We start from the raw sequence: 24,913 nt of genomic DNA, 5'->3' as shown, positions 1-24,913 counted from the left end.
TATCGGTAGTCTAGTAGTTCCAAGGTTGCCCATGGAGGAGAGCTGGACAAATGATTCACGAAATTGCGCTACAGCCGCGACAACCGGAATTTATCCAGAAATCAAATTTCTTGGAGAAACGATGAAACTTTCGGTAAGGTTACAATACAATCACAAGTTAACCTACGGAGTACTGCGCTCAACAGATATATTCAAAGCTTCAATTCGCATATCTTGCGTTCTGGGGTTTAATCTTACTTAGAGTCTACGGCTACGTCCGTCCACCATTCATGAAGCGAAAGATACTAAACAGTTACGCCGAAGGGCTTCAAAAGTCAACCCTGATATTAAGGGTCCTTTGATCTAGATTGCATGAGGCTCTTCTTCTTGGGATTTCCCGGTTTATTATTCCATATGCACGAGAGCCGTTAAAGCACATCCATGTATGATGGGTTTCGGCCGATGGTTTCTAAACCAAGTAATGACAATGATTGAAATTCGCTACCCTTCATTTTGACATTTGGGCTTAAGATGCAGCATGAGAAATGGATCTAGCTCGGGCGTTCCCGTATTATTTTATTGCGACTTGAACTGTCGGGAGCTTTCGGAATTTCAAATCGGCCTATTAGCTATACACAGTTAGACTTACTGCTGCAATCCCGCTTCGGAAGTATGGTTCTAGGAAGGAAGTGTGCGTCTGAGTGCTAACGGTAAGATCCATCAACTAACGACTACTTCCCTTGAGAGTCGAAACAGCCAATCACTACTCTCGAAACACTTGAGATGAACGAGCATGAAAGTGTTAAGCACACACTTTAGAAAACCATCGGTCCGAGATATATGTGACGAATGAAGATACATCATATCAAGTGGAAATACCTAGGTTTGTTACCAGCTATAATGTCACTTCGATAGTGGTGAAATGTCACATCGCCCTTGAAATCTCTGCATGTCTAGAAGCATGATCAACAATCATGGATGGCATCATGGGCACAAAGCTTCAGGCTGAATGAAGTCTGTGTGCATCGATTAAGATCTGTTCATGGAGGGGAGGTCTCACCCCACCAAGCCCCCCTCCCAAACCATACCATACTCCCCTCAACACACAAGGACCCCACGAGAACGCGGGAGAGAGGCCGCTTTCGCAACCAGATTGATATTGTTGACATCAGCATGCTCGTTGCGCATACTGGGGTACTGACGTCAAATCCAACTGGCAACATCATCTCTACTTCGTGACGAACAGATTACTCTCTATATAGAGGACAAGGGATAGATCAAATGTGTAAATGATCTCACAGTGCTTTATCGATGATCTGGTTCTTAACAAGCAATAACGCCGAAAGTCGAGAACAAGTCTATTGTAAATCTGTTGTCACGTACGCGCAACGCAGAAACTAATGAGGGGAACCGCTTTGTGGCAATTTTGAATTGCTTACATTCCGACTCGCAAGCCTAATCCGTTCAAATCGTCGGCTTCCCGCTGTGATCTAAGTTGCGCCATACCCAACTCTATGCCATGCGAGATTCGAGCTAATTGAATAAGGTACATTGCTTAACACGCTTTTCATAGTTAGGCTCGTTGTACTTGCATATTATATTGCATATACGCACCGAGACACATGAACTTGGTCTTTAGTCGTCTGTGCAAAAAATGTCGAGTTTTACAAGTTAAGTTACAAACGAGGGTTTGTAGATGAGGGGAGTAGGCGAGTAGGGGAGGTTGATGTGGACAAGGCTTATGCACCAACCACAATATGGTCAAACCGGATGAAATATCAATTCATACTAACACAGCATTGCCGTATGCCACATACATCAAATTAACTAAATTTCAAGTTTGTGAATAGAGTTTTCTGTTTTAAATGAATTCTTGTCACTCTCCAGTCTTCTGACAAAAGTTAAAATGAAAACCTCTTGCTTGCACTCTTGCTCTTACTGTAGGATCAAACCGTTTCTCTCACTCGTCACTACTCTCCTTCTCCTCCTTCATTGAAACAGGATCTCGTTCCCTCTCTAAACATTTCGGGGATCTTCAGACCCTGACGTTGTCTTTCACGTTGAGTCTCCATTTCATATTCGGAATCCCACTTTCGTAAAGTCGCACTTCCCAAATAAGATCTTATGTCCGATGTCAACTAGACGAGGACCACAATTTTTAAAGTTGTCAGACATGCTGTTCTTGCCCAATAACAGGCAATGCAATGGGATCCCAGAAAAGGTGTAGAACCCTGGGACTAAATATAAATGACACTATATTCAAAAAGGATGTGATATTCGAGAAATATGATGCTGGTAGTCATGTTTGGTACTCAGTTTGGTATAACTAAACTCGATGGATGTCTGAAAGCAAGTCCTGGGGAAGCACATAAATTTACTCACGCTGGGGATGGCTGTTGAACATGAAACGTTTATTCTCTCTTGGAGGGCACGAATCGATACGATAGCAAAGTGCCAGTGCTGTTGCCAGCCGTGTGGCTTTAACATAGTTCGTTCCCGGCTGCCTTCTTCCAAATCACACCGAGGTGGCCTCCGTTGTCGTCTCGATGTTTAGGTGACTTTCACACTATAAGTTACACCCCCCACTTGGACTACCCATGGTGCCGCGATTCACCCACATAATTTCAGCCATGCTGCGCGGGACAAAATTGCAGGGTAAAGTCAAGCTTCAAATCCTCGCCTCTCAGCCATTCGATGCTCTTGGGATAGGACCGCCTGGCGTCAGCACATCGGATATGTTCCATGGACAGGAAATCTAGGTAGGTAGTTTTACGCCATGCTTTCGATCATGGACATTACCGATCTACGTGCAACGGAAACTCTCTCCCTCTCCTTTTCCCGGACTCAACACAGCCCTGTAATCTGCCAGGCTTGGTAACCTTACTCTACTTATGGTCAAATTTTATATATGAAATGTGATATTGGTGTGATCCGGTCTGCGTTGCGTTGAACATGAAGGGGATATTTCTGCGCTTGGCAATGACGAGAACGCAGTTTGGCTCCATCCATTTGCTGCAAGAGCGTTAGCCAGTACTTGCTACGGTGCAGATTGATGGGAGGTATCTTGCATGAGTTGAAGCCCGAACAAGTATCGAGAAAGGGAAGCGAGGATATAGAAGGGGGGCGAAATCAATGTCAAATTATGGAAATCAACGGATCACATCGGTGATGCAGTGGCCAGAATCTTACCCAAGTAACCAGGCTACCTGTAACTTCATGCAGCAACTTTGACTTTGACTGGCAATCACAAAGCAGTAACGTACAAGGTATCTCAGAATTCCTAGCTATTGCATCGCAGCACATTACAGCATACAGCATACAGCATAGAGTAAGTCGTCGAGGCTTTTTGCGATGATCCTTGAATCCTATTTCAGTCCCCAATGTGGGGAGAATTGAATCGAAAGTGTCTCCGTTCTTTCTGTCTCGTGAGTCGTGAGAGGCAAGTTTTGGAGATTGGGGATGTTGTATTGTATCCACAAACTAACCCCCCTCAACGACTCTTTGCCACTTTCCTCGTGGAATACGATACCCTTACATTATTGAGAGGAGATCAATACGTGGACAGCATTATGCACCGGTCACGATGAAGTAGATCGTTCATTGTTAACCATGAATCATGACAGACTTCTCATTTTCTTTGTGTGTGAATAGGGTTTCCTGGGCATGATTGAACCTTATTCATGATTCTGGAAGCTTTTTGGCCTTTCGATTTCACTATTTAGCCTTTTCGATGCCAATGTACTTTGTCTGCCACCAACGCGGCATCCAGCAGCTACCATTTTCCTTGTTAAATATTGACACTAGATTCGAAGTTGCATTGTGAATCGTGCATCGGGGATCGTGATTCGTGATTCGTGCTCTACTCGAATACGCAAATCCCTCTTGAGCCAATGGAGGCTGCGGAATATCAACAGACAGGTGAGCTAATGTATCAATGTGATACTAGCTAGCTTACACCTCTATGTTTGGGTGCCTCCAATTCGGTACCATCTGCTCCGTACACGTTATATCGACAGCCAGAACCTTATTGAGAAATGGAGACATGTCTCCATGTAGATGGGACTTGATGAATGCCAAAGTCGAGCAAGAGGATCTCTCGCACTGTGAATATGCACTGTCTGACAGCCACGCAAGACTCAACTATTTGGGATTCGTGTGTAGGTAGTTGAACATGTTTGAGCCCTCCCCCGTTTCCTCCATGTATGATATCTTTCATCTAAATTCGAATCCATAATTCCATCCACACTTCACACCCATCCGCCCATGATCCATCCATCCATCCATCCATCCATCTTTTCAGCGATATCCACAAAGAAGCAAGCATATTAGGTCTTTGCTCGTTCGGTACGACCACCTACAATTTCTGTTAGTGGGTGGAGGGGAGTAATTTAGTTCTACTCCACTGACCCTCCGCCATACGCATACAGGAATTAATACACCCGGATCATACTACGGTACAGCACTTTTCATACGGGACTACAGAACCTGGGAATATCCATTGACAATCATACAATACCATCCCATCCCATGTTGTTAGAGTTGATTCGCTATTGCTCTGCTGGATGTCTTTCTCCCTCCAAATCCAAAGTTAGATCCCATTTTGTTTGACGAACTCCAAGCCTCGGAATCTCGAGTCAGAGCCACAGACAACGAGAGACGAAGGGAAAAGTACTTAACAGACAGACGAGACAGGGAGCGAGAAAGCGTGTGGATGCACTGGTCAATCACCGAAGAAGCAGCAGCAGACGCAGAAGAAAAAGAAAGAGAGAGAGAAAGAGAAAGAGAAAGAGAAAGAAAGACTCTTTGAAAAGGGAAGAAAAGAAATCGGAACATTTTCCACCCTTCTCTTTCAAGCACCGGTGGACACTAATACTCACTACGACTCACTCCTGTGCCTTCTTCGACCCTTCTCACACGCTACAGACCGCACTATCTCATATTGCAACCAACATACAAACACCCACTCACTACCCACTACCCACCACCCACTACCCACATTCATATTACCAATTTGCCGTCATACTTTATTTTAAGACTCTCACATACCAGTATCTTCTATCGATACATCTATACATCTACGCACACATATACATATCTACATCCATACTCACACGCCCATCCAAGTATACCCTCGGAAACATCCATTCAACTCTTTTGACTTCCATCGCGATCCAAGCCTTTGGGGTCCGGCGGATAGCGACCTGAGAAGAAGAACAATACAATACAACACCACCCAAGCGCCCCCTTGAACAATTGTCTGTCATCCACCAATCCTCGGCCAAGATTTCCGACATTTGCGACACCACTTCCATCTGACTCGCTGCATTTGGGGTTGACAAGGAAAAAAAAAAGATCACGGATTTCACAGTGCATATTTGAAAACAACTCTAGATTTGTCCAACCTTCGTCCAATCGTCGCAAATTCGGAAAGTTTAAGTTTGTTCAAAGGCATCGTTCGATTTAAACAGCCCCTCCCCAGAAGAACAAGAACACAAATATATTCGAAGAATATAGCCACAAGCCCATTTCTGCGAAAGCATCCCAGCATTGGATTCGGTTGCGGGATTACTGTTACATTGGGCGAGGACCGTCCGAGAAGGAGGTGTGTCGCTCCAACAAAATGCCTGGAACGGCACAATACCTTGAGCGTGGGGGGTATCTACAAAGATTCCGCGACTCATCTGAAGACTGGCATACAAGTGGAGACTCGCAAATAAATAATACTACATCATCAGAATCGATAGGGACACAGCACGATTACAGATTTCCTCGCAGGCCCGAAAACCAGTCTACTCACCCGACATCTGCGAATCAATCAGCGAATACTTACGATACCATTAACGACGAAACAAAGAGCTCTGACGCGAGCGCAAAGGCTCAGGAAGACAAACTGGATCACCCAGCGCCAAGCCGTGCGCGCGATGATTTGCTTGGTGAGAGTTTCTTTCCGACTTGGAAAGATGGCTCTGCCGGCGAGGAGCTCGATAACACGGATGAGATGCAAAAGAAAGATCCTCTGGCAACACAGATCTGGAAGTTATACAGTAAAACAAAAAAGACTCTGCCAAACCAGGAGCGATTGGAGAACTTAACATGGCGCATGATGGCAATGAATCTGCGAAAGCGCAGGCAGGAGGAAGAAAATGCTCGGTATGAAGTCGACGAATCCGTATCATTTAAAGAGGAAACCTAACAATATCTCGATAGATTGTCTCAGCAAAATCAGTCTTTAACTGGACCAAGTGGAATTGCTCAGCTGAGAAAATCTACAGACCAAAACACTGTAGACACTTCTGATGCCATGAATCTGGACGATTATATCCTTTCCGACAGTATATCCACACCAACAGGAATCGCCACGTCGCCTTCCCCGGAACTTACGAAAAAAGAAATTGACAGATCGTCTAACTCTATAGCTTCGGCGATTCCTATCAAAATGCGGAAAGAATCTACACAGCAGTTTTCGGTTCCACAATCTGTCCCAGTTCCTCATCACGCCCCTCGAAGTAATGAAGAGTTTAATTATGTGCAGAGACATGTGAGGAAAACAAGTATTGATGAGCGACGTGTAAGTTTTTTTTTTTCTTCACTTCCTGTGATTCTAAATTTGAATCACATCTTAAGCGCCATCAAGGTTGGAGACTGATAAAACTAACAGGCCCGCAAACGACCGGCCGATTTTTCGCCGCAAGTCAACAGCATAATGATTCCAAATGACCCCGATGATCTCCAAGAATATTCTTTGAACCAATCTCACCCACCCTTTAACCACGGAGTGCCAGGTGTACCATTTCAACTAGATACTTTCAACATGGACAATGACCCGATTATCACCTCAGCAGGTCCCTTCCAACAAAACTTTAACTTCTCTCCCTCGCATTCACCCCTCGTTCCCCATGGACCATTCTCTTCAATGTACAACAATGCTTCGATGCCATCTTCCTCGTTGAACTCAAACGATTATTATTCTCCTCCTGGAAGTGCTTATCCTTCTACAGTCTCTACTCCTCAGCCCATTCCAGAGGGACAGGAAATGTATTTCTCACACGGAATGAATATGCGACACCAACGCCCTCATACTTTCAACCAAGGGCCTTCAAGTCTTTCCAACTCTATGGCACCTCAATATATGTACAACGGCAATGGAGGATCTATGTTCACTGCAGTGACATCCTCCGGTCCCACGAATAACTCCTTTGCCTCGGCCGGTGGATTTAATCTGTCACAACACATAGATCCATCTCAGGTCTTCCAGCCCGATCATCCTGTGCGATCTCCTGGTGTTCAGATCGGCCACGAAAATATGTTTTCATTTGGAGCCGATTCCGATAACGAGGATGATGAAAGTCAAGCTTTTGCCGATCGAACACTCATGTTACAGCATGATTTTGCCCAATCACCTTTGGACGACCAAAACATGGATATGCATGGAAGTGGTAGCTTGCAGTGGGATGCTAGTTTGTCAGGACAATTCAATACTCAGGCAGCACGATATCCAGGAGGGCCACCAAGAAAACAAGTCACCATTGGCGGAACAGAAATGGTATCGTCACCATTAGAGTGGGATGGATCTGGTGGTTCCCTCGGGAGACACCACGGCTCTACTCAATCCGTTTCCGATAACCGTTCAAGAAATGACAGGAGACAAAAGATTCCTCGAACTGCCTCGACACCAAATGCAGTACTTCTCGGCCAGAATAGCATGTTTGATAACTCAGGACCTTCTGCATCAAACTCACCACCAGATACCAATAACATGTCAGGATTTTCATCAGTAGCACCCAGTAGACCAGGATCTCCCGGTGGATCTAAGCACGGTTCGACTACCAATCTAGCGGCAGCTGGTCAAGGAGATAACGGGGTACCAACAACTTGTACAAATTGTTTTACACAAACAACCCCTCTCTGGAGACGAAACCCTGAAGGTCACCCACTTTGCAATGCCTGCGGTCTCTTCCTTAAGCTCCACGGCGTTGTACGTCCCTTGTCCTTGAAAACTGATGTCATCAAGAAGCGAAATAGAGGATCTGGTGCTACACTTCCTATTGGTAACTCAGGTGGCGCTTCAACGAGAGCTTCTAAGAAAATAGGCACAATGAGCAGCGGACCCAACACTAGAAAGAACTCGATAGTTGCCGCAACAAGTATGGTCAGCACTGCCCCGCAAACTCAAGTAACAACACCTACTAGCAGCCACGGGAGAAATGCAAATGAGAGTGCTAGCCCCCCTTCAATTGCAGGTTCATTAGGAAATGGAGGAAGCACTGCAGGCAGTACTCCAACTTCCTATCATGGTTCTGCGGGCTCGTCTTCAGGCACAACAGGTGTCAGCGGAGGCAAAGGTGTGGTTCCTATAGCAGCTGCTCCACCGAAAGCAACACCCGGCCCTGGTGCAGCATCTACTATGCCTCGGTCAAACGCAGTACCTAAGCGACAAAGAAGACATAGCAAAAGTGTTAGTGCAATTGAGAGTATGGATATTGATTCGCCTGAAGCTTCTACTGGTAGCAACGAGGCAGCAAAGTCTATTGGTATGGGATTGATGGGCTCCAATGGATCCGTGGGCTTAGGAAATGGATTTGGTATGCCAGCAAGACCAATGATGGGACAAGGTGGTTCTGGAATGCAAATGGGTATGGGAGGTTCACAACACGGAATGAATATGAATGGCCAAAATGGACCTAATGGCTCCGGTGCTGGTCCTCAAGAATGGGAATGGCTCACCATGAGTCTCTGATTGACCTTCTTTGTCGTTCTCTTTACCAGTGACGCCATCGGGCGTTCTTTCCTTCCTATGATATTTCCTGGGGTTGGTGGCTACAATTGATTCTTCCTCGGAGTTACTTATACTCTGCCTTTTATGATACCAGCGAGGATTCGCGCTTTATATTTTAAGATACAAATGATACGATGATGATGCTTTTTCTTTCTTAATGGATCGAATCAACGTAATGCATCTCAGGTTATATACCCCACGAAGGGGCGGGAAATATTGGGAGGCTCTGTTGAAATTTGCTTTTATGTTTTCTGTTTTTAGCATTAAGAGCTTTGATATCATGTTACTTTTCCTTCTATTTATTCTACTCGTTCGATCCTCTAGCTCTTGTACGGGGATTGAGAGAATTGAAACTTTGATTATGCGAATTTGATTTTTCTTCTTTTGCATTGTGCTTGAAAGATTTTGAGAGGTGAGAGATTTATGGTCATGTTGTTTGCGTTTACGGGCGAGCTATCTGCAGTAGATACGAGGGATGGGTATGAAATGTACTGGGTTGGTTGACGTATTGGTGGATATGATAGGGGTTGACCTTGGCTTGGTTCGATTTTACTCGTGTTTTTGCTATCGATTTTTGGTCTTTCTGTCGGAGCAGCGCATCAATGGTTTGAGGGGTCCTTTAATGACGTGATTTGATATCCGAATAGACGGGTTGTTATAGGGGCTTCTGTTTCTGGGGGCATTGGGAGATAGGGGAAAGCGTGCTGGCTGTGCTGGTTGGATTCAGGGAATCGAAAGGAATGGCCTGGACTGGGTCGACGGATATGGATATGGTTGTTGCGCTTGGATGGTTGGCTAGAATCGCAATTACGAATGGGAATGGGAATGGCAATGTAGTAGAGCGCACAGCGAGACAACAGAGGAGAGGAGAGAAGATAGCTGAGATACTATGATAGTGGTAGTTGGAGAGAATAATATGATCTTAATTCATTTGATTGATTAATTTGACATTGATCTGGACGTGTGAATGTTAATGCAACGATTGAGAGAGGGGATTATTAACCCTTGTATTTATTGAACACTGATGATAGGGCGTTAATAACACTAAGTGAAATATAGTACATGCATGTATCGACAGCGAAATATTTGGGATAAGCATTATAAGGTTAATAAAGAGAATATCATCCATATTACTATTCCATCCCATCATCATACATACCACACTCTCTGGAACATAGAATCGACCCAAATCTGCGCCAAGAGTAAATAATGGAGAGAAGAGAAGGAGGAGCCGATGTGTGTTACTCATGTGAGCTAAGAGCTAAGATATCTAGCGGTATTTCTTCTCTCTTTTCCCTTTTTTTTGGTTATTGTATACCTACTAGTTAGTGGGTAGGTATGTGTAAGTTTTTTTTTTTTTTTTGGAGGAGTTATATTTTTTTTTGGGGGGGGGGGGGGAGGAGGGGTTGGTTTTGATTGTAGAATGCAGATCTGGGGGTTGTTAGTGTTCGTGTTCGTGTTTGAATTTATGTTCGTGTAGTTGTAGCTGTAGGGGTTTCTGCGCAGCCTGCGCAAACTGCGCCGGCTCTGTAGGTGGTGGTGGTGGTGGTGGTGTGGTGGTGGTGTTTTTGATATAGCACTATATTGTATTATATTGTTTTGTGTATCTCATATTCCATTTTCTGGGAAGTGGGGAGTGGGAAATGGGAAATGGAAGATTTGTTGGAACCTGGAGAGTTGTTATTTATTCGGAGCTGGCTAGCTAGCTAGTTACTTTACTTTTTCTTTTCTTCTGTTTTCTTTGTACTGTGTATAATTTATCAGGCGGAGAGGAAACATTTCTTGGGTTTATTTGTGAGTTGAGGAGTTGGGAAGTTGTTGAAGAAGAGTCTTGAACTGTTTATTTACTCACTTGGGTTACTATCACTTCATCCTTTTCATTGTTTTTGCCATCTTTCTACTGCATAAAACAAATACATATAAAGCGTGATTTGTATACCATATAATGTGAGCGTAACCTCTGTCCAATATAATAAATATATTTCTCTACTTCATCCCTCAAAACTTAATTTTCTGCTCGTCTGATGAGATGTTATAGATCCTTACTCACATCTTGGGATGGTTATAGATACCTGATAACTGAAGCGATGTAAGTCTCAATTTTGGCCGCGCGATGCTACTCCATGTACTAAAACTTTCGATCTGTAATTCAATGTGCGTATCCAGGTTCAAAGATTCGATACCCCTGATTGGCATTATTCTTTCATCTCTAATAACACGCTGTTTAAATCTCCTTCTCTGAGGTTCTTATGAACAATAGCCTGACTGACATACATTAGATATTCCCTGAAAGCCTATCGTGAAGATTCTGGTATTGATTGACATAAGATACAAGAGACGTGTATATCCAGCCCATATCTCTATTCTCGTACTCGGTGACACCAGGGACGCGTCTAGTCTCGTGATCGTCGGCCACAGATCTCCCGGGTGTTCTACTCACATTGGATACATCTCATCTAGGACGAGGTAGCGTCTATATCTAAGTATCCAGGAATGATATCTACACTTTTATAGCTAAAATCGAAATTTTTTCACTTGGTGTCGTTCACTAGACAAATACCTAGTAGCAGCAGGCATTCTCTGTTACTAGAAAGCATGCGGGCGTCGATCTGTTCCAGACGGGTGAGCGCCGGTCCTGTTTTGTCAATTCAAATGGTAAGCTGACTCGAGCACATTCAAAGTATGCAATATATAATTCTTATCTTTTGAAGTAAGGCAATAAGATACTATGTATATATATATATATCGAACGAAGAAAGATTCATAAAACTATAATCAACTGAATCGTTTGCGAGAAACAAGGTCGAATGCTCAGTAAAATTCTCTCGACTCGGTTCAAAAAACTCTTATTTGAAAGTGAAAGTAATCATAGCCGGTTGGTTTGGTCTTCTTGACTTAGGTAAGATTAGATTGAAAAGATATAAAGGAAGTTTCAAATTAACAGCAAAACAATCTACATCTGAAGGAGCGCGGGAAGATATGTCAGCCGAGAAGACAGGTAATATGGTAAGCTTACTACCTGAAATAACTCTCGCATGTGTGCCGCTGCCCGTTCCGTCTATCATACTAATAGATTTCCAGAACGATCATCAGTCATACATGCATCCGGAGACATAAAAAGAGAATATAATATTCTGGTGTGATCTCCTGAAGCATCTTAGCATAGCTCAGTATGTTTTTTATACACACACCACAAACAAAGAGACAATACTTCTAGCTCGTTTGTTATGGAAGAAAAAACGATAACATGAATAGGAAAGTTAAAAATCGACGAAACTCGCATCCCCAACATTTTGGCATTGTACAATAGCGATCGAGGAGCCAATCAGCAACTGTACTACGGTTTTGATCTTGCCAAGCATTAAGGAAACCAATTAAGATGTTGTAAATATGGGATAGATTGCTAGAAAGGATGTAAAGAACGTTAAAAAGAGATCTGAGAACAAGATACAAAGCTGCAGTCAAGTAAAGTTGAGGATCATTTGACAGTTCGTTATCTTTCACAAGCGATTTCAGTTGAAGCGCAATGGACGCGACAGGATAACTTCATTGCCGAGATTTCATTCAACTGGTTATATGACCGCTATATTTGCATTATGTATTGGCGATTTGTGTTCAGAAGACCGAAGGAGAAATGTGAGGAAGTCATTGAAACTTTTTGATTGTTGTCAGATCCCTATGACATATACGGGACCGAGATTTGTGGGCTGAATCTCTAGTATCCCTTGACCGATGGCCGGCCCATAGCCATTTTTCATGGCCTCGATCAACGCCTCGTACAAATGGGCCACCCAGTACATAGCCTTCAGCATTCTGCAGCGTAAGAAAACATCGCAATATCACATCACATCTGTAGAAACCAATGAACAAGTATTGAGACGGAGAAAGATCAAGATAACATTGATCTCAATTCAGCAGCAAACCACTTCCTCAGATGTACATATACGCCCATTAAAGAAGATTGCTTTTCCTCCAACCAATGGATTCCCGTCCGAACTTGAAGTAGATATTCTCTAGTTCCTGAATCGTAATCGTAAACCCATCGTGGTGAAATTCTTGTGTATAGTAACAAGCAACGCCCCTCTTGTTCCCCATCCATCAATTTTTGGTTATTTAAGCTCCTGGGTTGGGGTTCATCTATTTCCTGGGTTAGCAAACCATGTTGAATCCGATGTGTGGTGTTGTCGAACCTTTCTCTTGCCACCGGTCAAAGTAACGTTGACGAAACGACGAACGAACTTCTCTCTCTTGGCGGCACGTCCCTTAGGGCGCTTCTTCTTCTCTTGTGGCTCAACCTAATTGTAACATCGTATTAGCATGATTTGATTCATCAAGATCATGTAGCCTTCCAAAATATTCCATTTCCATTTCCGTTCTGCCGTCTTGATGCCTGAATGACTCCCAAGGAGATCTTGATCGCCACCCTAACCCTCCCAGTTTGGTTTCCATGACTTCCATCGAGAAATGTATCAAAATAATCGTACCTTTGGTGTTTGAGACTTGACCTTTCCGGCACGAGCGAGGGATCCGTGAACCTTTCCCATGATTGCGGTTTATCGGGATATTGTCGATTGATATTTCCGATAACTGTAAAAGTGGCAAATGTAAGCGGTGATGTTCTTCTCCTCGAAATGCAAATAAATCGGGTTCGCAGCGATGAGGAAATCAATTCGAGAATCTGCGAGCGATTCTAGAGATGGCAGGAACCGTAGATTTGATGAAATAATATGGGTATACGTACGCGGTTGCTGAGTTGTTGGGTTGTCGATGGATTCGTGAGATGCGTCAGTATACTCTTTCTTTGCTGCTTACTCTAGCGCCGTCGCTTGATGTTTCACACTAAAAATGCTAGGGCTTCGAAATTTGGCAGCCCTTTGTTGAAATCACGTGACATTTATATACTGGACTGAGCCTTCTTGCCTTCTCTTTCTTCAATTTCTGCTCAGGAAGAACACCAAAATACAACAGGAACATGCCTCATCGACATATCGATTTAATTCCTCCATTAATCAACACATAAGCTCATATGATTGCCCTCACACTGTACTGTGCTGTGCTGTATTCATCTCAAAAATTTGAGAATGTTATTATTCTTTACTTCCCGTCTCTAAAGGTACAGATTCAAATTGATAACGAGCTGTGTTAAGACGTTCAGTCACATGAACGCCAAGAGATCTTATCGTTATCAGATCCATTGTTATCACTGTAACCCCTTCCGAGTTTCGGCATACCATCCAAGTCTTCCTCACAAGTCTCATCACATCCCATCAGCGGTAAGGTCACGAACCATCTCATTATGTAACTATTACATAGTGAATGTTGATTTTCTATTGAGCATTTATTATATAAATATATCCTCATTTGGTACCCATTATCTCTACACGTTTGTTCTGTTTCCTCAAGCTCTTTCGCAATGCACATCTCAAAAGCTCCATTGGGAGCTTTGCTCTTGAGCACTCTCCTTCAACTTACAAGCAGTTCATCTATACCAATCGACATCTCTTCTCCAGAGAACATTATCGATAATCCAACCTCTTCCGAATCTACATTTCGCATACCCACATCCCGTGAAAGCGCCATTCTTGCCCGTCGCATTCTCCATCTAACGCCACTCGGAACCCTCTCGACCATCTTCCCCAACTCATCATCAACTCTCGAGAATCGACCCTCCAATCTTCAAAATATTCCCATCGGTCTCATGGACTACATAGCTGACTGTGAACCGACAAGTAACAATCCTACTATCCTCGCTCTCAGCATCGCAACCACCTTCAAAAACGCAGTCTCAAACCCAAATATCTCCCTTTCCCTATCTTGGACTCCTCCCTATCCTCCAAAATCCCGCATATCATCCAAGCCAGACCCATTCGCATTCTCCGCAGCAAATCAACCGCGGTTTAGTATCTTGGGATATCTCGAACCCATCACTGCTTCGCCTGCAGAAGAACAAGAATTAAGACAATGTTTCGTCGATACTCACCCCGATGCTAAATATTGGTTACCAGGTAACCATATTCATCATAGTGAATGGGTTCGCTTGGTTGTGCAGGAGATCTATTGGATAGGGGGATTTGGGGATCGCGCGTATATTGGTTGGATACCGATTGAGGAGTGGAGGTCTGTCGAGAGAGAAGAGTGGGAGAAAGTGAGATTGGTAGGAGAAAAGAAAGGATGGAAGGAATGGGCGGTTGAGGGATTAGGATTGGGAGGTTCCTGGGAGCTATGAAACTAGGGTGTTGCTATGAGAGCGATTGATTATAAGTGTGAATATGTGCATCAGTGACTTTAGTAGTTATTTACACCTTGTTTAATGTATCTTCCCTCAAACTTCAATCTTCCATGTCCTTGCTAAAAATTTATATGAGTAATCAATCTGTGATTCAATTTTAACAAGACGGGACCGAAGGGTTTAATATCGAGTTAGTTACAATGCCTAGCTGGAAGTAGATCAATAAATGACACAAGTTTTTCACATGAAGACAATAATTACAATCAGCTCAAACTGTTTACGTATTATCCTGATTAATCAACGCTCTGTATCTCTATTGTACAATAATCAAGTTGGAGTCCTATCATATACACCTTTCATGATACCCTGCTGTAAACCGGCACAAACAAAGTTCCCAAACACGAAGCCTAGCGCCGGCGTAAACACCTCTATCTAGTCTACCCATTGTGCCAAGCCTTGATTAGAATACTCTTTACCCGTGAGAAAATGTAGCAACCGGAATTCCCGTCAGACGGTTTACTAAGAGAACAACCAGCGTGAAACGTTGCGTCAATGATGCAAGATTACCTCTTCACCCTCTTAGAAGATCCGCTTGTAGCAGAATCAACTAACACCCTCTTACTCGAACTAGCCACAGAAGGGCTACTCTCTGGGCCCTCACTCGAATCATCCCGGTCCCCCTCAACCTCAGCCTCGAACAAAGAATCTAAGCTCGACAGCACACTAGAATCCGAATTGGATCTTGCTCTCCTTCTTCCCCTTTCTGTGGGAATGCCAGACCCATTCTTTTCCCGATGCGATTGTAATCGGAGTGCAAAATTGTTTTGGGAATTGGGATTCCGATGAATATGTTCAGAGATGAATTCCCATGCCGTGGCCCAGCATTGAGCGTTGACTCGTAGATCTTTATGTTTCAATCGTAGGAAGCGACGTAGGGATTTGATGTCTGAAAGAAGAGCGTCGTCTGATCGCCTGTCTTTATGGTATGATATTAAAATCCCTGTGGCTACTAACTCTAGCGGTGAAAAAGTGCGGACGTGGTTTACATCCGCCTCCTTTAGAAATTCAGGAGCAGGATCAAATACCGAATTCTTTTGGAGTTCGTATTGGTCGTCTGGTAACTTTGTGGATGATAACTTGATCAGTGATTCAAACCTGTCGAATACGTCCTTGAAAGCGAGTTTGAGACCCATGGATATTGGTTCTGGATCTTCTAGGACACGCATAAGTGCTTGAGGACTGGCTTGGAGTGAAGGCACAGTTCTTTTCCTCCGACCGTTGGTTGATCCAGAAAGAACTTCTTGAATCATCGTAAATATAGTGAGAATAAGACGGAAACCTGATGCACGGCTTTGCTTTGATACTAATAACATGTAAGCCATGTCTTTCGCGTAAATTACAGGGGACTTACAATTGACCACCATAGCATAATCATCTTCGTATATGCGAGTGAATCTAGCCCACTCAGTAGACATTGCTCTCATTTTTTCAGCTGGTGATAAAGCAATTCCCCGCTGGACAAGCTGGAACATAGTTTCTTCAGTTTCTTGTGTTAAATGGTCGTACTCATAACAACAGAAGACCTTTTCGTCGAAAAACTTCTTCAATCCATCTGGACAGATGTTTCTGCTGCTAGTCGGTGTCAATACACCGTTGATAGTTGGATGACAATAGTACCATTTTTTTGGCGGGTGTGAATTGTCCAAAAAGCCGATCTCTCCGCTCATAAATTTAAAAAGCGATGTCAAGCGTTGCTTTCCATCAACACAGATTCGCATGTGCTTTACCTCTTTCCGGCCGTCTTTCACTTTCTTGATTACTGTTTGGACATTAAGAACGATTGGAGGAATGAAATATCCCATCAACACTGAAGTTATAAGAGTAGAAGCACGCCCTTCGTCCCACACGCTAGCTCTCTGATAATTTGGATCTAATACTAGATTCCCCTTGACGATAGTATTATAAAGCATTCTTAAAGACCTTTTAACAATCATTGGTGCAGGAAGCTGTCGGATCTTAAACCCTTATATGTCTCCATTAGCAGGCACCAATACATCATTTCACTAATCAGCTTACCTGGACAAACAAAGTGTTCAATACCATTAATGAAAACCAAACCTTCAAAATTTCCATCCACATATTCCGACTCTTCGTCCTCGACATCTACGTCATCGAAAATACTATCTTCTGCGATATCCGGTAACCCCAGTTGCAGAGTTTCATCCCCAGAATCTTCATTCTTTATTAGCCTTTTCTCGACAGGCGAGCCTGGCTTGATTTCCACTCTCGTCATAATGAAAGACAATATGTTCTTGGGTACGTATTGAGAAGTGCTCACTGTGTCGCAGTTTCTTTTTGTGCAGATATCCGGAAGCAAATCTGACAATCACATTCAAGGTACAAGATTGAGTGGAAGGTATATGACTGTAGGAACGAGCTTAAAAGAATCAACGACCAAGTGCAATATCAGAGATACCAAGAGTCAGGTGACGTCTCTGGAAAGAAGAGAGAGGAGAGAGAGATAGAGGCGCGATGCTTAAGATGATTATTAAATTAACCTACGATAGTTGGTCAGTAACACAATGCCATCGCGCGAAAAAGGGTTGGGATAATGAGCTTATGAGAGCTCGGGAATCTGCAGCACTTGCATTTGCGTCGTGCCAACAGAAAGACAGTTCGAATAAAGGAGTAAGAACACATTTGAAGTGTTCATCAAGCCAATTCAACAGCTTTAAATCCCATTTCATACCACTGGGCAAGAGGATATTGAAAGCCAGCGGTGACAGCCTTGCAATGCTACACGTTTACCGCTTGGCATAGCTTACGCATGATAGGGACATGACCTGTCGACAAGAAATCCGAATCCAGGCAAACGTGGGCAAAAGAAATCATGAAAACTGGCCAACTCACAAATTACTCTGTAGCTGGCAATGGTGCTTTCTGAAATGTGGTGTTTAAATATTGATTGCCATTTCATCGTTACCTAGTGAAGCGCGTGTTTGTTGGACATGACGATTGGGTGGGTTTGTGGGTCTTGTTGGTCTCAGAGCGTTTCCGGAAGGTGGGGTGCATTTGGTCTAACTTTCTTTGTGTTAGTGTTGAAGTTGTCTGTCTAGATCTTTAAAATACTATAAAGCATCTTAAAATGTTTCTTAGAACCTCTCATTGTTATTGAATATCCCAAATGATTCGCCAGTTCGCATAGAGGCAATGTTTCAAATAGATTCGGAGATATCACAAACGAAATCGATATATCAAGGGATTCTCAACATCGAAATTTCTTCATTGTCAGGTCAGGTACATTCTTTGAAATAATTCTGAGGTTTGCAAGGAATTCTGCAATTGCTGAAGTCTATATACTTTTTTCGCCCCTGTAGCTTCTTTGCGTACAATCAAACTATAGAAGAATGATGTCGCTTCTATCGAAGGGCAAATTGGATGGTACTTCCGAGAGTCATATGCCACCTTTTTTGAGTTTGGCGTATCACTAGGTACATATACAACAGAAATAAGTGATACGCCAGAAACATGGTGGGAAATGAAGAAATGAGAGATTGGATGAAATGAATTGAACAGCATTGTATACAACATCCTAGTAAAACACCTTGAACTCCACCTTGAAGTCCTTTTATTGGGTATCATCAACGCCACTATAATCATTCATACCATCCCGTAGAACTTTGGTGAGAACTGCTGCAGCTCTGCCAGCTTCACCAGCTTCCCTCTTAGCATGCTCTACTCCTACGAGTAAATCTGCCTCAAATCTTTTGTGGAAAACTCTTTGGCGATCTTCCCTATCAATATACATTTCTCCTTCTTCATCTCTCGACGACCCAAATAGATTGAGATGCGCATATGCGTTCGCCCTAGAAGGTATCATATGTCGCTCGACATCGAAAAGCGGGAAATTATTCCCACTCGTAGTAGGCTGCACAACCATTTCCGGTTCTACAAGCCCAGCCTTGAGAAATTGGGAAAGCACCATTAACTGTCTTGGAAGAGTTTTCCCTGACTTCTCAAAACTAGCCCTACTTATTCCAAAGCTAACTCTACTTGCAGATGACCATTTTGACGTTGCGCTACTTGTAGTCCAGCCTATCATTGACATGAAACTTTTCAGTGTTTTCACCCACCCACCCGGACATGAAACTACATCTTCTCCTGCAACTTGGAGAAGCCATTCCAATACAGCCAAAGCGTCTACTCGGATTTCGGTGGCCAAATGCGTCATACCAGCTCTTGTGTATAGTAAGGCGGATTCGGCTCGATCACCGATATCTGCAGGTGGTAAAAGTCGAAGGAATTTGAGGAGCTGTGTTCGCACAGAGGCATTTCCATCAAGGATCAAAGGGAGTAGTTTCGGGAGAATAACAGCAGTTGGGAGGGGTATTGATTCGTTTACGGGTTGAGAAGAGAGTTGAGTTGTAAGATATGCGAGCGCATCCTTTCGTTGAGTGTCTGATTTCGAGGTAGATGCCAATGAGAGATAATGAGTGAATTGTACAACATTCGAAGGTGCAGCAGTTGTAAGAGATTGTTGATTTACAACAATCGATTTGGACTTGAAACTGGTGTCTGTAAAATTGTCGGCTTTTGCTTTAGTCTTGCCAACTCGAAGTTTTACTTTCTAGGAACATTGGGTCAATTGTGTAAACAGAAATAGGGGATAGCATCCTTACCTGAAAGTCCTTCTTCTTTTCCCTCTTTTTTCTCGCACTTGAACCCATTGCGAATAATTGCTATTATGAAAAATGATGCCTCCGAAATAATTTGGAAACTGCAAAATAAAAAGTTCCCAACTAAGATCCCGGAATAACTGGTTACGCCGCGCTCCGGTGCTACCCCTGCACGTGAGTATCATTATATTGTTTACAGAACCGATTTGTTTTCACAACTCACTAATTGTACTACATTAACAAATATGCCTCAGATAACCGACCAGCTTACTGTACGTTATATCGAACTCTATTCTTTGCAAGCATTTACTAACAGCGGTTGAAGGGCAGCGGCGCAGAAGCTTTGGCAGAGACTCTAGCACGACTCTCTAAGAAACCCGGGGTAGAGGCGACACTGGTGCTTGAAGCCTCTAGCGGTACCATCATTCAGAATTCGGGATCGTTTTCAGCCTTCCGCTCAACGTCTAGATCAAACAATACCGGTGCATCTACAGAAGATTCGAGTACAGCAGCCAACACAGAGAGCCAAGGAATTGAAGAATTAGCTTCCATGGTATGGAGTTTTGCAAAATCAGCCGGGGGACTTGTACAAGGACTAGATGTTGAGGTTCGTCGAAATCGAATTGTGAAATGGAAATACCAAACTGACAAAATATCAGGATGAGGTTAAGCTCCTACGTCTACGAACGAAGAAACACGAGCTTGTGATTGTTCCGGATACAAAATACATACTCGTCGTTGTGCACGAAACACCTCCAGCCTGAGGAAGAAGTGCAGGAAGAATTTAATTTACACATATCGATAGAACGGCGTTCAATACCCAAGGAGCATTTCACGGCGTTATAGTTTATTTTGAGAGGATATCTTAATGACATAAACCATACAAATTTGTTCGTTTTCAGTGATGCTCTGCGACTGATGTGTGGTCCATTCAAGGCGCGCCCCTTAAAGTTGATGGGTTCTAGAGTGGAGCATAGTTCCAAAGGAATGGATGACTGAAAGAATGATTCAAGATAAGCCCCTTGAACTCGGTAGCGATATCGTGGTATTTTGCATGGATATACACAACTTTTTAAGGCTACGAGTTCCCAGAAAATATTCAGGACATGAAGGGTAGTTTTTAGCTTGAGGAACGAGCAGTCTACATCTTACAAGACTACATCATCGTCGGGTCACGTCACATACAACTCAAATCATTGCTTGATTTGACCTTGGAGATTGGGCGACCATTGTCTGAAGTCTAAGGAACCTTCAATATAATAATGCTTGGCGTGTAACTGAAAACAGAATACTTATATTTGCGATCACACTGCTCCAAGCTTATACGAAAAAACTTCTCATATTTCATTCATAACTTTTCATTTGATACCTCTAGAATTCTCATTCATCCACTGCCCTTTTTTTTCATCCAAGGTTTAGTGCTGGAGATGCTGGCGGGATGTGACGACCGGTTGTTTCTGAAAGGAAAATACTTCCCTTCTAGTTGGAAATCAATCACCCAGCTTCAATTTTACAGATTGTCTTCGTCAGGCTTATCTTTACCGGTATTTACCCAATCATTGATGATGTTCCGATATTTGACATTAAGTCGCACTGATTAATGCGCAATATCTTATCCCGGGGTGATGATGGTGCTTTGGTACATCTTGCGTGCTCACTAGCTGCATGAACGCAATTGGTTGATCCCACCCAGTTTGTGCATCACGAAGAACAAAAACCAACATCGACCAATAATCAATCAAGAGTGAGCCATATATCACGGTAGTCATTTATCTAAATTTGCATGGTAATTAATGGTGGCCATTGCGATTGATGATAACATGTGCGTCAATTTTCACACCACCCATGTTTTCGGAGACTAGATCTGGCCCGCATATATTTGACAATGGTATATATACTATTCATCCAAGACTACCCAAGACTTCCTAGGTGACTGCTAAGCATTTTTCATTTTCACCATGGCCGTACAACTTCTTACCCAAGCCGACGGCTATGGCATCATCGTGGGATTATCAATCCTCTTCTGCCTCATCATCCTTGCCGCCGTTCGCATCCAAAAAAGATATCTCTCGGAAGACAGCGATCAATCCGAAATGTTCATGGTAGCAAATCGTTCTGTCGGCACCGGACTCACAGCTTCTGCCGTATTCTCAAGCTGGTAATTACATACTTCACTGCCGATTCCACCCCGAGAGAATCCAATATTAACCAAACTTTATACATCTAGGATGTGGATCAACGAGAGTGTTTTCTCAGCTGCCTATACGTATAAATGGGGAATAGCCCTCCCCATCTGGTGGGCCAGTGGTCTCTCGTTCCAAATCGCACTCATGGCTGTGCTGGGCATTGTAGCGAAATTGAGGGTTCCTTATGCACACACTTCGCTTGAATTTATCAGGATGAGATATGGAAATTATGCGCATTGGATTTTTATTGTGCTGAATCTTATCAATAATATTTTTGGGTGCGGGAGTATGATTCTTGCGGGAGCGCAGTTGGTTACTGGGATGACGGGTATGCATGTCGTTGCTGCATGTGTGTTGATTCCAGCTGGTGGTGAGTAATGTCGATAAAATTTATAAAGCGGATGGGAATGGCGAAAAGCGGATGCTGACTCTGTTGGTTTGTAGTTGTCATTTATACGGCTGTGGGAGGGTTGAAAGCGACATTCTTGACAGACTTTCTACATACTACTGTTGCTCTGATACTCTTGATCTACTTCTCGCTTGCGGTTCTGAGCAATGAGCACATTGGGGGTGTATCAGGTCTCTATGAAAAAGTGAAGGCCACAGATGACTATATCTCCGGAAACTATGAAGGTTCACTTCTGACGATGAAGTCCAAGAGCGGTAAGTTAAATCTATAGACTTGCGACGTTTTTTTTTTTTCTATTTTAAAGTCCCATTCTAATAACCTCAACAGCCGTCTTGTTTGGTCTCGTCCTAAAATTCGGTAACCTTGCTCTTGTCCTCATGGACACCGGATTCTGGCAAAAATCCTTCGCATCCGAAGTCCACTCGACGGTTCCAGCGTACGATCTTGTCTCAATCGTCATTATCGCAATTCCATGGTGCACAGGAACCATTATTGGCCTTAGCGCTCGCGCAATCGAAAAGACTCCCATCTGGTTCGACTATCCCAACACTCTAACTATGACCCAAGTAAATTCCGGGATGGTGATGCCATACGTCCTTCGCTCCTTATTGGGCAAAGGAGCAACCACAGGTCTACTTGTACTTGTATTCATGGCCATCACAAGTACTGTTTCTTCATCCATGATTGCAGTTAGTAGTATCATCTCTCTCGATTTCTTCCGCACCTATATAAACCCCGCTGCCTCGGATCGCAAAACATTAAAAGTCAGTCATTGGGGTGTCGTATTCCATGGTTGTTTCATGGCTGGCTTTGCTATTATGCTCGAATATGCAGGAGCGACAAACAACTGGTCAACGTACTTCCGTCCCATCATTGCTTGCCCGGGTATCCTTCCCATGATCTTCACGCTTCTTTGGTCGCGACAAACAAAGCTAGCAGCTATACTATCACCGATTTTGGGTTTGATGTCGGGTGTAGCTACTTGGCTCAGTCTCTCGTGGTATTGGTCCGGCGCATTGAACATCCAAACGACGCAGGTGCAGATCCCAGGGTTGTATGGAGCTATCGTCTCGTTTTTCTCGCCAGCGATATACTCGATTGTGATTTCGTTGATTTGGCCGAGCAAATTCGATTGGCGCGAGTTCTTAAGAATTGGACTGATCGAGGATAAAAGCCAAACAAATAGCTCATTGACATCTACAATCCCCAGTAGTGAAGGTGTCAACCAACTCACTCATGCAGGAGATGAAAAAAAGACAGAATCTTACACCACCAGCGGAGATGAAGCCGGTCCTCCCTCTCCTCCTTCTATAACACCAAACTCCCAACTTCCCCTTGACGATGTGGTCCACCCATTCGGAGACGAAACAATTAAACACATTAATAAATGGCTGAAAATAGCTAGTGTATTCTTTGTGGTCAATGTTTTGGTCACGATTGTTTTGTGGCCGATACCACTCTACCGCGATTGGATCTTTACGAAGAGTTTCTTCAGCGGATGGATTGTGATGGCGATTATATGGCATTTCTTTGCTATTTTGGCGGTGGTGATTTACCCAGTTTGGGATGGGAGACTTGAGATTGTGACGGTGTTGAAGGGCATGAAGGGGGAGTGGAAAAGATAAGAATAGTGGAGGGTAGATGCGTGGATGGGGATGGTTGATACCTGGATCTTGAATGATATTTACGAGGTTTTTGTTGTTATGAATTGGACAAAGCATAGAACTAGGTTTTGAATTATTTCGATTAATACTACATAGTGTGTTTCTAGGCACTCGTCACTTTCATCTGTGCAGTCAATATAACTTTTGATAACGTTATACTTCAGCCCATATCACGAGAGTGTCGTCTAATAGGTCAAAAGAGCGTCAAGAAGTGATTGATTCAAACACAAATACTGAAAGATTGAAATTCAAAGATATTGTTAGCCTTGATCCAATGTATATCTCCAGCATACTATTCTGTAGTATTCGTCGAGTAGAAAGAGGATAGTAGTTACTACTAGAAAGATATCTGTATCTTCAAGAGATTATTCTCGAGTGCTTGTCCAAAGTTAGAGAGAGTACTGTTAGAAATACATCAAACTTAATACCCCCATCAAAGACATGGGAAATAACAGTAACAGAGATTGGAACTTCTGTAGCCACTTTGAAAAGAAGAATGAGATGACGTTATCGAATACTGAAGTTGAAAGCCTTGTAAGATGTATTGAAGGTACTAATTAGCCGATATTCATTCTGTAATAGAGAATGGTAAATGTGCCGTTTTAGTAACTAAGTCTACTCCCACTATTTCGGTATTGGTGTTTCATCTATGGGGATGGTTGTCCTTGAAGCCCTCCAGCGGCGATGACTGCATTATTATCACAAGCCCCTAATGTGTCTTGTGTCATCAATTTCTCTATCATTAGCATTTGATATATTTATGATTGTCACTTGATGCTCATACAGAGATATCTCGTTGAATGAGATCCAATCATGAAATGTGGGTCATAAATATGGGATGAAACGAACAAACCGTAGGTATCCATCAAGGCTAGCACTTGCTGAATGTCGATATTTCACTAGATCCGAGGATAATCATATTCGGCACCGGTATATACTGGAAGAATGTCTCTCGAACATAGAAAAACCATGTCTAAAGCGCTCAATTAGAGAT

The 24,913-nt window shown here is 43.2% G+C and overlaps 7 protein-coding genes across 9 annotated transcripts; 4 read left to right on the top strand and 3 right to left on the bottom strand.

The window, feature by feature from the left end:
* Positions 1-3,378: 3,378 nt before the first annotated feature.
* Positions 3,379-9,685, top strand: BcareA. The gene is made up of 3 exons (XM_001551635.2): positions 3,379-6,129; positions 6,187-6,547; positions 6,638-9,685. Exons 1-3 carry the CDS (start codon positions 5,600-5,602, stop codon positions 8,714-8,716), a joined length of 2,970 nt encoding a protein of 989 aa, XP_001551685.1. The 5' UTR covers positions 3,379-5,599; the 3' UTR covers positions 8,717-9,685.
* A 2,422-nt stretch (positions 9,686-12,107) lies between these two features.
* On the bottom strand, positions 12,108-13,668 carry BCIN_09g04950 (hypothetical protein). The gene is made up of 4 exons (XM_024695191.1): positions 13,497-13,668; positions 13,240-13,342; positions 12,946-13,050; positions 12,108-12,892 (listed from the first exon to the last, which is right to left on the bottom strand). The coding sequence occupies exons 2-4, from the start codon at positions 13,297-13,299 to the stop codon at positions 12,869-12,871; spliced, it is 189 nt and encodes a 62-aa protein (XP_024550984.1). The 5' UTR covers positions 13,300-13,342; positions 13,497-13,668; the 3' UTR covers positions 12,108-12,868.
* A 359-nt stretch (positions 13,669-14,027) lies between these two features.
* On the top strand, positions 14,028-15,227 carry BCIN_09g04940 (hypothetical protein). Its single transcript, XM_001551631.2, has one exon. The coding sequence runs from the start codon at positions 14,169-14,171 to the stop codon at positions 14,979-14,981; it is 813 nt and encodes a 270-aa protein (XP_001551681.1). The 5' UTR covers positions 14,028-14,168; the 3' UTR covers positions 14,982-15,227.
* Positions 15,228-15,258: 31 nt separating this feature from the next.
* BCIN_09g04930 (hypothetical protein) lies at positions 15,259-18,183 on the bottom strand. 2 transcript variants are annotated; one of them, XM_024695190.1, is made up of 5 exons: positions 17,895-18,183; positions 17,323-17,542; positions 17,061-17,216; positions 16,396-17,007; positions 15,259-16,347 (listed from the first exon to the last, which is right to left on the bottom strand). In XM_024695190.1, exons 4-5 carry the CDS (start codon positions 16,976-16,978, stop codon positions 15,548-15,550), a joined length of 1,383 nt encoding a protein of 460 aa, XP_024550982.1. In that variant the 5' UTR covers positions 16,979-17,007; positions 17,061-17,216; positions 17,323-17,542; positions 17,895-18,183; the 3' UTR covers positions 15,259-15,547. The 2 variants fall into 2 exon arrangements, with proteins under 2 accessions (XP_024550982.1, XP_024550983.1); XM_024695189.1 differs by having other exon boundaries at positions 17,061-17,542.
* An 87-nt stretch (positions 18,184-18,270) lies between these two features.
* Positions 18,271-19,746, bottom strand: Bcipi1. Its single transcript, XM_024695188.1, has 2 exons — positions 19,664-19,746; positions 18,271-19,611 (listed from the first exon to the last, which is right to left on the bottom strand). The coding sequence occupies exons 1-2, from the start codon at positions 19,709-19,711 to the stop codon at positions 18,613-18,615; spliced, it is 1,047 nt and encodes a 348-aa protein (XP_024550981.1). The 5' UTR covers positions 19,712-19,746; the 3' UTR covers positions 18,271-18,612.
* A 142-nt stretch (positions 19,747-19,888) lies between these two features.
* Positions 19,889-21,051, top strand: BCIN_09g04910 (hypothetical protein). The gene is made up of 3 exons (XM_001551628.2): positions 19,889-19,932; positions 19,986-20,267; positions 20,320-21,051. Exons 1-3 carry the CDS (start codon positions 19,906-19,908, stop codon positions 20,422-20,424), a joined length of 414 nt encoding a protein of 137 aa, XP_001551678.1. The 5' UTR covers positions 19,889-19,905; the 3' UTR covers positions 20,425-21,051.
* A 528-nt stretch (positions 21,052-21,579) lies between these two features.
* On the top strand, positions 21,580-24,082 carry BCIN_09g04900 (hypothetical protein). 2 transcript variants are annotated; one of them, XM_001551627.2, is made up of 4 exons: positions 21,580-21,818; positions 21,888-22,216; positions 22,291-22,509; positions 22,583-24,082. In XM_001551627.2, exons 1-4 carry the CDS (start codon positions 21,619-21,621, stop codon positions 23,878-23,880), a joined length of 2,046 nt encoding a protein of 681 aa, XP_001551677.1. In that variant the 5' UTR covers positions 21,580-21,618; the 3' UTR covers positions 23,881-24,082. The 2 variants fall into 2 exon arrangements, with proteins under 2 accessions (XP_001551677.1, XP_024550980.1); XM_024695187.1 differs by having other exon boundaries at positions 21,580-22,216.
* The last annotated feature ends 831 nt before the right edge of the window (positions 24,083-24,913 follow it).

This window comes from Botrytis cinerea, chromosome 9 (genome assembly GCF_000143535.2).
Source record: "Botrytis cinerea B05.10 chromosome 9, complete sequence".
In the NCBI taxonomy this organism is placed as follows: Eukaryota; Fungi; Ascomycota; class Leotiomycetes; order Helotiales; family Sclerotiniaceae; genus Botrytis; species Botrytis cinerea.
Note: the sequence above shows the minus strand (reverse complement) of the source record. Positions and strands in the feature narration are given on the sequence as shown.